The 14,821-nt window shown below is 38.1% G+C and overlaps 1 protein-coding gene across 6 annotated transcripts in view; it reads right to left on the bottom strand.

Annotated features, from left to right (window-relative positions):
• khdrbs2 (KH domain containing, RNA binding, signal transduction associated 2) overlaps positions 1-14,821 on the bottom strand; it is an 80,135-nt gene that overhangs the window by 51,231 nt on the left and 14,083 nt on the right. For all 6 annotated transcript variants that reach the window (XR_003274251.1, XR_003274252.1, XR_003274250.1 and 3 more), the window contains exon 3: positions 3,536-3,652. Coding sequence is in view for 3 of the 6 variants with exons in the window: in XM_026189989.1 (XP_026045774.1) it covers positions 3,536-3,652 (117 nt within the window). In the remaining 3 variants the exon portion in view is untranslated. The remainder of the gene's footprint in view (positions 1-3,535; positions 3,653-14,821) is intronic.

Genomic DNA, 14,821 nt, shown 5'->3' with positions numbered 1-14,821 from the left:
CTCCCAAGATGTCATCATTTTTCACTTTCTCTGTCAGCGAGCCTAGGTTATTGTGTATCTGATCAAAACATGCATGTGGGCAGACCAATCTGTCTGCAAGCTGGTACAGTAATTTGTCCCTGAAACGCTAGATAGCGTGACTGCCTGCTTAATTGAAGCTATTGTGTGGTTCACTGCTGTAAGGATTATATGTTGTGTATATAAACAATATTCTGTCCTGCCTGCGGTGTTAACCTTGACTACCAGGAAATAGTCTGGAACCAGAGAGGTGAAATAAGGACTTTTCAACTCTATGATTAAAGCACCACATAAACTCTTACTTGTACACGAAGTGTAATATTGAGCATATGGTTTAATATTAGCTTGTGAGGTGCTCTTGTGAAAATGTTCCCAGCCTACCCTCCTTACCCTACTGCTGGGCTGATGCTTCTAAATGTGGAACTGGATAAGGTGGCAGAAATGTGTGTAGGCAATGTGCTTTTGAATGTAATAGGGCTTTGGCGGCGTCTGCTCGACACTGCCTTGTGGCCAGATGCCTTGAAAGGCTGCCAGCCTTTCACTCAGGACCTCTGGGAGCCAGTCTCATCACAGAATGCCTCAGACTTGCCTAGACCGTACACAAAATCAATACCCCTCAGATAACACCAAGCAAAATCAGATCATTATGTAGCCATTGTTGGTAAGAGTCAACTGTTAAGAGTCTATTATTGTCCTGTGTGCTGGGTGAATACAGCCGGGGACTTTATAAGGACAAGGACTAGAAAAACAACACGTGTCTTCCTCAAGATGAATTTCCATGTCAGCGACATAGCAAGGGACATAGTGAACATTAAAATTGCCGCTTGCTCAGTATAACAATCTCAGCAAAGCATGCAGGTAAATGAACTGTTATGTTGCTGACAGTTTGACTGTTATTAACATTTTAGTGCCTCTTTACTTAATTTAGCACACCAAAGACAAGTTAATGTAGCACATGAGCAAACTCAATGGACTTAGTGGCAGTAAGCCAAAATTGTAAATGAACTCCTGCACCAGCCAAGGTACATCCAAGAATTAGATGGTGCAAAAAAAATATCCTCATCTCAGTGCCTTCAAAAGGAAGACTTTCCATCTCACCATTAGGTCCATAAAAGGTCACTTTTATTGTATTAATTTCTATTTACAATACAAAGTTTAAACACTTATTACTTAGTCTCAGTTATTCAGTTATATAAATTTTCTGTAACTGATATTTGGTATTATCACACAGAAAATGACTGATTTCATCTATTCTGCAGATAATCTCAATCTATTTGGTCCATTTTTAAAAAAAATGTGTTTGCATGTATAGCATTAATATTGATCTTGGTAAAATAAATATTAATAACTGCATGTGTCTTGTATTAATAATGCTGTTTCCAGACATTTACTGTAGAGCTGAACATATCTAGACATTACCTGACTCGAGGTGCATGTGAGAATCATAACGTCTAATGCAGCCAGACTGGACGTTAGCCTCTCAGCTCTCTAATAAAAACACTGTGTGATGTTAGACTGTGCTGATGTGCGAATAGAGCAGCTAACTGTCTGGTGCATTCATCTCCAGCAGGTGACCATCACGTGTGCACGCTCTATCCTGACAGCTTGTCTAAATCACACTACTGAGTTTTTTTAAAATGGTAGGACTCTGTGTGAAACAGGCTATTTTCTGCTGCGTGTTATCTTAAAAGAAAGTGTGAAAAAAAAAATCCAACTTGTTCATGTCTAAAAACAGAAGCTTCTTTAGTTTGGGCATACATGGCTAAGTACATATCAAGATCATCCTAAAACTCCTATACTGAAAATCTAAGGGTCACAGCATAACTTCAGCTGGACATGCTTAAATTATTTTAAGCATCAGTCTGTGTGTATGTAGATGCAAGTATATGATCTAAAGGCTGCGTAATACACGTATTCATAACCTTAATCAGAACAGTTATTAAATGGACTGTATATAATTTACACAGATGAACATTAGAACAGATTTGTTTGAGGGGTTTAAGTCTCTCTGGTCCTGCGATTACGTTATTGATGATAACATAATTACATAATCATATGTAATTAATTAAACATAATTACATTTACTGTTCCAGTGGCATTTATTGGAAGTTCATGTTTTTATCTTTCTGTTAAATATCAACAGAATCCAAATCACTTTTATTGTGTACACACAAAAGAAATTGATCTCCCGTTTCTTTGCTGCACTCAATGGACTTAACACAATAGACAAACAGACAATAACAATACGTGTTCTTCTTTGAGGACTTGACAGTATGTATGTAGTATATAGAATATACAACATACAGTATATACAGCGTGCTTTTGTAGCAGGTATGGTGGCTGTTTAGTACAGACACCATGTGAGCGATTTAAGTGTTGATCAGAGTGACAGCCTGTGGAAAGAAACTGTACAGACGTCTGGTTGTTTTGGTGCTCAGTGCTCTGCAGCACCAATCAGAGGGGAAGAGTTGGAGGTGGCCGTGTTCAGGGTGTGCTCATTTCCTGATTCTGGATTTTTTTTTATAAGCCCTGAATGGAGGGCAAGGTGACACTGGTGATTTTTTTCTGCAGTCCTGACTGTCCGTTGTAGTGTGTTCTTGTCCTGCTTTGTGGGTGATCCAAACTAAACAGTGATGTATGTGCTGAAAACCCCTGCTGCTAAGTGCTCCTCCATGTTCACAGGTTGTTCTCTAACTATGCCTGTCTGCTATATGTTCCTGAGGAAGTGCTCTCCAAAGACACTTAAGAACTTGTTTTTGCACATAACTGCGAGCTGCAAACAAAGCTATGGGAATGCTGACAGTGAAAGGAAACAGCAGTGTTGGACAGCCAAACTTTATGCAGCATGCTATAAGCTACACGAGTTCAATAAACCTGAAGAAAGCTGTAAATTCGAATAACAAATGTCTTGTAAAAAAAGAGGGAAAAAAGTGTAAAAAATGAAATCAGTTAAAGCCTCTGTAAAGTTGCTCCAACAGCCTTTGCACTGTTTTGCCCTCAATATGTACTCGATGTATTGAAATGCAGCTCTAGTTTCACCAAAGAGGCGATAAGGCTGAAAGTCTTTTGTCATGTCTGAATGTCTGAATCAGAGGCTACAGTAATAATAGCAATGTAACTCTAGAGCAGCACAGTGCGACCTGTTATGAGCGTGAATACCAGATCCAGCAGGCTGTCTGTGTACACGCTCGGATAAGTTTGGCTCCAGGGGACCACATGTCAGCAGAATAAATGACTTTGGCAAAGAGATTCATTACTTTGCCTTCATAATTGACGATTACAGAATATGCTATTAAACAACACAGAAAAACATTCCCATTTTTCGCCTACATATGTTTGTCAAGTGAAAGCTATTAATTTTATTCTGGGTGTTATTCATCTCAGTTACTGCTCAGATGGTGTTGGTTAAAATATTCCACTGTGCTTTTGGTAGGATTTCAAGAGCTTTGTCTTTGTAAATATTTCTCTTTGATCAGCCAAACAGCTATATCTCAGCACCAATCGATAGACGCCTTACCTTGTCTTTATCTCTCATGGACCCTTTGCCAAGGATGGACATCTTCACTCCTGTCTCCTCTTGTAATCGTTTCATAGAATTTCCCCGTGGTCCCAGCAGCTTCCCTACAAAATTAAACTATGCAAGAGGAGAATAATGGCAATGAGAGACCTTATCAGAGTGTCCTGCATACCTAAGAAGAGAATTAATAGTTAAAAAGCTGATTTATATTTCCATATAACTGTTTTCTAAGCATCCTCTCTTTTTACGTGCTGCATGTAAAAGGGATTTGATCTTTTCAGAGAAAAGGTTAACCATGAAAGATCACCGCTGGCCATTAGTTATCTATTATCGATATAACCTCACATTCCACTGATCATTTATCATGTGAGAAAAAGCTGAAATGTAGCCTGTAATAAATCAATATAATGGTGCTCTGTGTGTAGCACATTAAAGGTAAATGCAACTCTCATCTTCATTCCAGCATATGTGTCTGTCCTGTGCTTGCTCCATGCCCTCGATAGTCATGCGTCTTAGTGGCGTTTAGGGTCATCGAAGTCATGCTAAGAGAAAGGAAACGAATGGGAACATGGACTCAAACCAATAATATTCCTGAGACTGTTCCAGAGGTCAGTGCTGAGATAAAGTCAGAAATAATGACTTTCTTCCCAGTGGGAAATTAAGTAATACTATCCTGATGACAAACTATTAGATTAAAGCCTTGGGGCTATCATTTCCCTCTTACTGTGCACCAGCTAGTGTTCATACTGAGAAAAGTAACTCTGGGTAGCCACAACACTGCTGAGATTACCAGTTATTAAAAGGTAAAACTCATAACGCGACTGCAGTGAGTCTGGCAGTTTTTGAAAACATGGGTGGGGATGACTATTAACACTACTTAACACACAATTTTTAATTGTTAAAACACCCAGCTTCGACTTTCAAATGTTTCCTGTTAGGTGAGATTAAAAGTAGACCACCTCCGGAGTTGAACAGGTGGTCAGCCGCCTACTGCAACACACTCTGTCCAGCCCTAAAATGACATTAACCTTTTCACAAAGCAGGTTCTCCTACCGTGAGAAGAGCTCATAACCTTACTGCCAGCTGTGTGCGGCTGCTGCAACGCAACTCCAATAACTGCTCGCTCAGCTTATTCAACCTAAAGTGTCCCGTCAATTTATGAAACAGACACTAATTTTCCATCTATCTTGTGCCGGGCTGACTTATTTTAATGAACATCATTAACACCACAAGTGAATGCCACAACCAGGATTTTGAGGCGCCAGGGGATGTGTATATGAAGAAAAAAAAATCTGCTGTCCTTGCCTGTCCTCTGATCTGAATGATTAAGGCGCCTTTGTGGATGCCTTTCTTCAGCTGCTTTGACAGGACTATCCTATAGCTGGCAGGGAGCTGGAGAGCAGATGGTCGTTGTGGCTACATCGGGAAGCCGCTCGCTGGGTGGTAGGAGAAGAGTGGCCTGTTTTCATTAAGCTAATGAATGTCTGGAGCCATTCTGCTGCTCCATGGTGAGCAATTTGAGCTTCGGAAAGGGGTATGGTTCAGTGTTAAATGAGGTTTGAAATGATTCTATATACCCCCTATAGTCTTAACACTGATAAGTGTGCAGATATTAGAAGGAAGGGTGTTGTGCATGCAACAATTAAGCGCAAAGACATTTCAAACATTGAACAAAAATACTCGATGATAAAATGGCTGGAATGAAACCCTTGTTTGTACTGTATGCTGTATTGCACACTCTGGGTCTTCTTTTTCTTTTCTTCTGAAAACCAAATTTTAATGTTTTGGTCTCCATACTGATTCTAAAATACGAAGCTCTGCGCTGTGTAACCTTACAAGTTCACAGGGTATAACGAAAAAGGTGAAGATTGAGTTGGACACAGCTTACAAATGTAGCTGAATAAAGCACTTTTCAAAAGCACCTCAGTGTGTCTGTTTCGTGGTTGTGCTTCCTTCAGTGGCCTGCATCTGCAAACAAACAGTCTGAAGACACGTGTGTAGCATTGTTTTTTAACTGGTTTGCCTTTTGTAATGGCATCTCAGTATTTGCAGCATGTTTCATTGTGTTGCAAATGCGCTGTCAAACTGATGAATGTACGTCTCAGCCGTCTTGTGTTTTGCCTATTTGCATACATTTTTCTAAAGGAGAACTCCATCAAGAATTAATCCAACAGAGGTGTGTGAGCAAACAACAAAGTTCTGTGTGGCTCCACAAGGTGCTACAGTTAATAAGGCACCTCACTAGAGGTCCCCGTGGTTTTTTTAGGCTGTCCATCAATGCTACACGGGTGCGATGCTACATTGGTGGGTAAGTCTTAAGCTGCGCTCTCAAAGCTAGGACACCCTGCAGGCACAGGTAATCCCCACAGTAATATATGTAATACACATCAGTTCTTCCTTTCCCAGTTTTACAAACAAGATCATCCCAGCTTCAGCTTCTGTACCGTATGTTCCTAAACTCCAACTTTTATTTTAAAGATGTCAGTAAACACAGATGTTTCTGTGTTAAATGATTTAAAAAATGTTGACACAACAAGAAATGCCTGTGAGTTTTCATTTAAAAAAAGGGGTTATTTTCTGTTCACACTTTTTGGTTGTTGTGTTTGCATTCACACCAAATGTGAAAGCTGCCTTCATCAGTGACTGAGACCTGACATTGGATTCTTCGTCACCTTTGCAGACTTGTAAATCAAAGGATGAAAATGTGTGAACCAAGAGTGATCCCAAACATGGAAAACTTGGAAGCAACGGGGAATTATATGCACTGTATTAGTTTAATCCTGGTGAGCTGCACAACTTAATGTCTCCAGCTTGACAACTACCAAATCCTGTAGAAAAGGTTTTGTAATTTTAAAGCATCACATTTAAATGAATGAATGAGTGAATGAATGAATTAGAAGGTCTGATTATATGGGGAATACCACATATGTACATTATTCATAACAATACTGCCACTGTTGTCTATAAGGGGCTGGACTGATTTGGTGAAATCACTCCTGCTGGCTTTTGCCTTTTATGTTTTTTTTATGACGTCCTATGTTTCCTACAATGCTGAGATCTTTGTACACTTAAAACAGACCCATTTGTGAGTGCAGACCAAAGGTCTTTTTTCCATACATTCAAAAAATAATGACACTTTGAAAATACATTACAAGTTCATTTTTATGCTCCTAAATTTAAAGTAATAAATGTGATTATATGAGAAAAGCTAAATAAAAGGCAAACATCAAAGGAGGCACTCAGCGCCCTCCTGATGTTTCCCCTCATATTTATTTATTAATTTTATATATTTTTAAGTGCTAAAGCAGCTTGTTTCCATTCTTCAGTATAAGGTCAGTTCCAAGGGAAGAATACTGACATTTTGCACCTTGTCGAACCACTGTGGCATTGCATATCTAATAACAAAACAACTTTTTAGCTTTCAGGTTGGAAAATTTGTTGCCCTTTTATGCAGTGCACTGGGGCCAGTCAAGATCAGCAGATGTCCTGAGGGCACTCACTGCCAGGTTAGTGAGCTGTGGTACTGGGGAAGTCCAGGTCCTCTCTGATAGGAGGATTAAAGCTTTAGGTAGAGGTTTATGCTTTAATGACAGCTTGGGATGACTGGGCTGCGAGCGTGTCAGATGAGTGTGTCCTATCAGCCCCACGGACATTAAAGGAAGCAGATGAGTGGTTGTTTGGGGAGCAGTGTGGCAAGGGGAGGACACCTGGTGAGCTTTTCAGAAGGGCAACACAGTCAAAAGCCAGACGTGTTGAACAGAGGTTGTCTGTAAATGTTAATGCTAATCAGTCATTTCTGTCGTGTATCTACAACTTTTGTCTAAAAAATGAATAAAAAAAAGAAAAAACATAGATACAGACCATCTTTAGGTGACATGAGACATGTGATACAAGTCATACTTCAAGCTGGATTTTCTAAATATTTACAGTGAAATACTTGGAATAGTTCATCACAATAGAAATGCAATATTTTCCATTCATATATATAAATTCTGGAATGTGAAATAAACAACATGCTGCGATCTAAAAGACAGCTGAGAAACAAAGTCATTGACATCTAACTGTGTGGAAAGGGTTACAAAGTCATTTCTAAAGCTTTGAGGACTCCAGAGAACCACAGTGAGAGCCATTATCCACAAATGGAAAACAACTGGAACAATGGTAAAGCTTCCCAGGAGTTGCCGGCCTACCAAAATTAATCCAAGAGTGCACTGACGACAGTCAAACATGGTGGTGGTAGCATGATGGTGTGGGGCTGGACGACTTGCTGTTATTGATGGAACCATGAATTCTGCTCTCTACCTCAAAATCCTGAAGGACAACTTCCAGCTATCAGTTTGTGCCCTGCACAATGATACAAAACATACCAGCAAGTCTATTCTGAATGGCTAAAAATTGAATTATGACTGAATTATGACAATACTCCAAAGAAAAGTGGTCCAAAACGCCTCCACAGCAATATGAGACTTAAGTCACTGTAAAAGCTTGGTTACAGTTCTTGTTGGTAAAATGAGTTATTATTTTAATGAGGGAAATTACTTATTCACATAGGGTCACAAAGATTTGGATAGGTTTTTCCCTTAGTAAAAGATAAGCTAATTTAAAGGCTTTATTTTAAATTTACTCGGGTTGATTTTGTTTAATAATAACATATCTGTGATGAACTGAAACATTTAAGTGTGACAAATATGCAAAAAACCTAAGGAAGAGGGAAAGAACAAAGACTAACAAGTTCACACAAACCCAGCTCCCTTCTCGCAAGTCTATAACAGCTCCATGGCTTTTAAATAAGAAATACAAGTTGTTCTCTGAAGCTTAGTTTAGAATAAAGTGTGGAGGTTTCTTAAAATGAGAATAACATCCAGTTCATTTAAAATTCACAGTGTATTGAAGTGAAAACAAGAGAAAGACAAGTTTTTACTACTAATTAAATGTTAACTATTTAACATTACAAAGCTTTTCTGGTCTTTTGCAGCTGAAATAAAAATTACCTTATAAATGATCTGTTACTAAAACTGTAGTTTTGTAGTATCATCAGTTAAACTGAAATAATTTGCAAACCACTGCATTCTGTTTTTATTCATATTTTACACAGTGTCACAACTTATTTGGAAATAAATGGGGTTGCATTTCCCTCTTCTTTAGTTTTGTTTGCATATTTGTCACACTTGAATGTTTCAGTTCATCACAGACATTTTACTTATTCAGCGTACTGAGAGCTTTACAAACCACACTCAAGATGAAACAAAACGAGAGCGCATGGTGAACACTTTCACTGTGTTTCACTGCACATTAACACAAATCTTCATACAAGGTTTGTGTTAATGACATTAATGCAACGTATTATGGCAGTTAGTGAATCCAGGCCAACAACTAACTAATGGGATAATTAATCAGTAATAGCTTCTTGGACTAAAAACACTATTTGGTTGCATCCAGCAGACTTTAATTAGCATTAGCGACAACTTGCAGCCATGCTTGTGTCTATCAAATGAAACCAAAAGCAGTATTCACTGTCAGTTTTGCTTTAGTTTGGTATCGAATAACTTAGGCTCTTTAGCTGCTAATTGCCTGGCTGTGCTCACCAGCTGCATTCTAACTTTATCTGATGAGTGCTAACAGGCATCTAGCAAAGAATGGGTTTATCTGTGTTTTGTCACTAAAATATCCGCCTGGTGAAATAAACAGGAAAGATGAGAGCGTGAATCAGCAAAGTAAAACTGGGCTTTGAAAGCAAAAATGAGCTGACAGATACTAAAATGCTCTGTAGTGATGAAGGGGGGAAACAGTGTGAAGTTCTCTGTGAGCTCATTGATATGATTTGTTCTATTCTATTGATTAGACCATTGATTGAAAAGGCAACAGAGTTGTTTTCCAAACATTTATTAATTTTTATTGTTCGATTTGGAGCCAGAAGTGATATTGCAAGGGATGGATCTGAGGAATGGCACACACAGCCCAAAGCACACCTATTTTTAATACCTACTTTACTTTAAATGTGGCTATACTTTACAAATTAATGTCATCCTAAATAATTTCAAGCGACTGGTGACTGAGTATTATTAGAAAATTGTTTACCGAGGTCTCAAGTCAAGCGAGGATGAGGGCCATTTTTTCACAGACATCGATAGAAACTGGCTTCTTTTTGAAGCCCCCTGAATTTCCCCTGCTGGCTTTAAAGCTAATATTGAAGGCTGCATCTATCTTTTATACAGGCTGTGCCTTCTTGCAGATATCTATCCATTACAATTTGCATGAGATTCCTATAGTGCATTTCATTTTGAGATAATAGTGTCAATCAACAGCATACTGTGGATTTTTTTTTGTTGCCATATCCAGATATTTCACTTGATTCTGTCACATTTCTAAAAACGAAGGCATTATGTACTACCAGAAATGGACTGTTGTTAATATGGGAAGGCACAATCTTACAATTTTTTAAGTCTCACGAGCAGACATCACATCACACAGTCATCACATAAACACTAACTCGGTAGGATCCCGAGTTGGAATTGTGATTGTATCATATAAGTGCTTAATTTTAATTCACACCCTGTACTCCCTTGACTGTATTCAGTACTTATCTAAGGAAAACACCTTTCCCCGTGATAGGCCTTTCTTTAGGACATTGACATCTCTGGGCAGACAAAAATGGGATTTCTGTATGGGCAGCACTGCAGCCACAGCACTATTTAAAGGTCACAATAACAGACAGATAAGCTCAAAATTGTGGCATCCACAAGGACAAAATACAGTTTAATGTGTTTTGGGCTCTCCATTTACCTGCAGAGGAGATAGTTAACCTGCTGAGATAATAGTTTGAAAATACCGGGTTGAAATGTGTCCATTTTATTTAAGAAAAATCATTATTCTAATAAAAAGGGAACAACTATTTTTTAGATAATATTCTCGTATATTCAGTTTTGCAGAAATCCCTAGCTCTACACTCAAGGTAGCTGACAAGGTCAGCCAATTAAAAACCACTTCATACCCCAAGGTTAAGAGATGCTAATCAAACTGTCTCATTAAACAGCAGAGGATAAATTCTAGATGAATCTAAATGATAATGTCTTTGCTGATTATCTTAATCATATTCTTTTGCTGAGTAAATAGTAACCTTAGAGCAAAACTTCAAGACTTTGACGAGAACCCTGTGTAAGGTTCATTTGTTTACATACCAAAGAAAGGACAGATACAGATGAACTTCTTTCACCTGCTAACTGAACTCAACGCTGTTTCAAGGTCTCATGGTGTTTTTAGAGAAGATTAAAAATAGAAATGTTGGTAAGGTCACTGAAGCAATGTCTCAAGGCCAAATTTCTTTTTTTTCACAGGCTGTATAACAAAACAAACAAACAAACAAAAAAATTGCTGTAGATTTTGCAGAAAACGTTGCAAAAAAACCCCACACGGGTAATTCATTATCTGATGGGTCAGTCTGCAACAGTACATAAGATAAAAGTAGAAAGGTGGTGTAGAAGCTGCAGTTTTACCAAGCTGAATTCATGTATTCCACACATGCTGCTGCACAATTTTATCAAGATTAAGACACTTTTACAAACACACTGTTTGCTGTAGCTGAAGTATTTGATCTCAATTATGAGGTTGGCTTACTATATTATATTATTTGAGCATTTCCATTGTAATTCCACAAATGTTGAACTTTATACACAGTAAAAATAATCTGCAAAGATACAGTAAAATGTGCTGTTTTAAAATGAAGGAATTTTCCATATTATTTTTTTTACTTATGTTTTTAAACCACACGTTGTTTTTTTTGCCATTTACAGAAATTTGCTGTTAAAAAACGGGTAATGTGCTGGAAGAAAATTACCAAAACATTTTCTGTTTTCTGTTTTTTCTTCTTTTTTTTCCCCACAGTGTACTGATGAGTCAAAACATTATGAACAATCACAAGTGAAATTATCTCAGAAAAACAGTGCATTTCAAGATCTGAGATTCAAATGAACAGGCTTTGAGTCACTGTGTTTGATGCTGGTGAAATGCTTATGGTAATGGTTATTGTCAGACAAATGGGGCAGAGAATATTCAAAATGGCAAGGTTTGAGAGCAACACCTAGTCACAGCGGTGGGTACCTGGATAAAATAGTTTGGGGGCGTGGGGGGCAAACTATAGACAAGCACCCCAGTGTTGGCGGAGACGTGCAAGTGAAACAGTGATCTGCTCCAGTGCACAACTTTAATGATGTTGTGCTATCGCAGGTTAAGTATGCAGGATATTCGTCATGTTTTAGCTCATGAGTGTGGTTTAAGTGTGTGATAGTGAAACACAGATTAAAGTATGTTCTCAAGTGATCATTTTGTGCGGAGAAAGAAAGAGAACAGTGAAAAAATGATCTGCTTGTGTCAGAGGAAGATCTGTCCAGAGGTTCTAAATGACCTTTTTTTTTTGCTAATTTTAATGATGAAAAACAGTAAAAAAACTGTACATTACCTCATTTTTTTTTATTAAAATGCCAAATTACAGTTATTTACTTACATTTCTGATCAGAAAAATTTGTTTTCTTGGTTCACTGTTATGATTTATTAATTTTTGACTTCTCGGAGAAGGCCAATGTTTGGGCATAAATATGTGATTCAGTCCAGTGAATTCAGCTGAAATAGTTTCTTTTTCCTTGTTTTTTTATGAAAGGTGGTCTAATAAATTTGTGCAGCACTGATGTGCAAATTGCAAACCATCTCTTATAAATGAAAACCATATCCCCGTACTATGCTGTGTCTGTATTGATTTGGCAGCATTCTTTGTATCTGCATACATTTGAAATGCAGTCAAGTGATACTGTATTAACAAGCAAGTATACTGTGTGGTCTATACTTGAGTCAATGACGTTATCTAGCATTATTATACACTTGTGTGACCCTGGATTGTCTTAACGTGACTTTAACACGACCATTATCACATCTATAGCACAGAAACATTAAACTAGACTACACTGCATACATGAATTAGACTAAACAGGACTTTTCATAGGCAGTATAGACAGTTAACAAGAGGAACAAATGATAAACTAAGAATATTTGAATCCTCACATTTTTATTAACAATACCGTGCATTTCCTGCTGTGACATGTTAAAAGTGAAAACCTGCAGCGTGTCTGTCAATGTGCCATTAGGAGTGATTTCATTAGCGCTGGTAGTTTTACTCACAATTACACGTGATCTTGTCAAATCTAAAACTACTCAGAAGGATTCTCTCATGCAATAATTTAATTACTTTGCATTTAATTAGTCTTCAGTAAGATGGAAGCTGTAACCAAGAATGAGCCCTGCCAGACTACTGAAATGAGAGAGAACAGTGTTTTGCACGGCCACCGGTGACAGAAAATCTGACTGGACGTTATTGAAGAGTTGATGTCACAAACACAGAAAATTCCAGTGTAATTAAACCAATTAGTTTGTGCATCTTGGCAGGGCCAGATGTTGTGAAAGTACAAAATCAAATATCAATCAGTGAACTGAGGACCAACATTCAGATCTGTGTGACACTGATGCAAAAACATTCATTTAACTAGGTTCCCCCCCCCCCCCCTAAAAGTTCTGGATATTGTGCCCAATTTACCTCATGGCTCCAAGTTTTGCTCTGCTTTCTTTTTAGTTTGGCTCATTCACTTTGCAGGCCATGCACTTGATCAGAGAGTTGCTTAATATGCCAAATTATCATTAAATGAAAGTGCAGTGTTACCAAGATGTTTAAGATAGTGAGACTGCAGTCTTGCGGGGTGCTGACTGTGCAATCAGGTCACAGAAGCTGTTGTTGGACAACTGTTTTGTCCCTCTGGACTGCAGCTTTGCTTACTGTGCAGCATTGGCAAACTTGAGCTTCTCTATTGCACCTGTGAATTTCATGTTTAAAATGATGAAAACACTTTAAATGTATTTGTTATGTACCTCCGTGCTTCTCGGGTTTTCTTAACTGCAAGCTCCACTGATTTTCATTAACCATCTAATCAGGAGCAGACTCACACATGGGACTCAAAGTGAATGCAATTAATCAGCAGGTAGGATATAAAGCAGAACATGCGCTATCTACAGAAATTTAATTTTACCTCCAATTTTTACGTTTTCAAGAAGAAAATCGATGCTTCCGCAGAATCCATATGTCTGGCGTTATAAGAAAACCCACCAGCTGAACTGATGGATGCCTGTAGTGTGTGTCAGTGCTCTTCACACCCACCCAAAAGCTTAATATACACTTAATATATTAAAAGCAGTTTGTGTGCTCTAAGTGAAACGATATTTTAACATTTACAGTGAGGATGCAATTTTGACCAATAAGACATCTTATATTTGGATAACAGATGTGGGGGAAAAAGAAGCACAAAAACACATTTCTTTGTCTTTTTCCCCCCCCCAAGAAGCCAATTCAGTCACTATTTTTCATAGTGTTTAAATCAATTTAAGTGAAGAGGTCCTGAACAAAGCTTAATTAGTTGCTTAATGCTGACCTGAGGAGGAAACAGCAAATTGATTTGTATGTAGAGTCCTGTGGGGCTCCTTGGACTAAAGCATTGCCTGTGCTCAGGACAGTTTTCAGATTTCCCTCTCCTCCCAGCACCATCTATTTTCTAGTCGTGTAACACTGTACGATGAAGTCTTGAATGTACAAAAACTGAAATATATCAAAGTAGAAGCAATAACTATATGATTTTGTCTCTGGGATAATGAAAAAATACGTCAAAGAAAGTATCTGAATTTTTTACAGAAAGACTTCTTAACAATTTGTCTCATTGGCTAAGTTAAAATGCACTAATCTTCCACTATTTTTGGCAAGATACTGAACGTGGTGAAAACCATTTGGGTATTCAGAAGGAGGTGGTTTTCAATGTAGGACTAGTATTTTTCAGGTACTGGGAGTAGGATGTGTTCCAATATGTGTCTCAGTTAAGTAGTGACACGCAGTCTTTTCCCTTCTGTGCACAAACTAGACCAAAAGAAAGGCACACATTTCCTGTCAGGAGAAACAAACTTACTTTTAAACATTATGGAAGATGTGAGCAGGTATGTTGATATGTAAAAATATGGTAGTGCTGACCTTTTCAAGAGGGTGGTTAGAGGAATGAAAGAGGAAGACTGTGTTCTAAAATCTCATTTTGATGAGGTAAACTAGGCTATAAATTGTACATCCATTTTTCTTTATCAATGTAGCTTAGTGGTAAAAGTGGAAGGAACCATCAGAGGATAGGTACACTGTGGCTAAAAAGGGATACACAGTTAGGCTGTGGTAATTTAAATGATGTTCAGTTGGTACTGAGGGGAACGAAGTGT

This window comes from Astatotilapia calliptera, chromosome 13, assembly GCF_900246225.1.
Source record: "Astatotilapia calliptera chromosome 13, fAstCal1.2, whole genome shotgun sequence".
Taxonomy (NCBI): domain Eukaryota; kingdom Metazoa; phylum Chordata; class Actinopteri; order Cichliformes; family Cichlidae; genus Astatotilapia; species Astatotilapia calliptera.
This window is presented reverse-complemented; position numbering and strand designations above follow the sequence as displayed.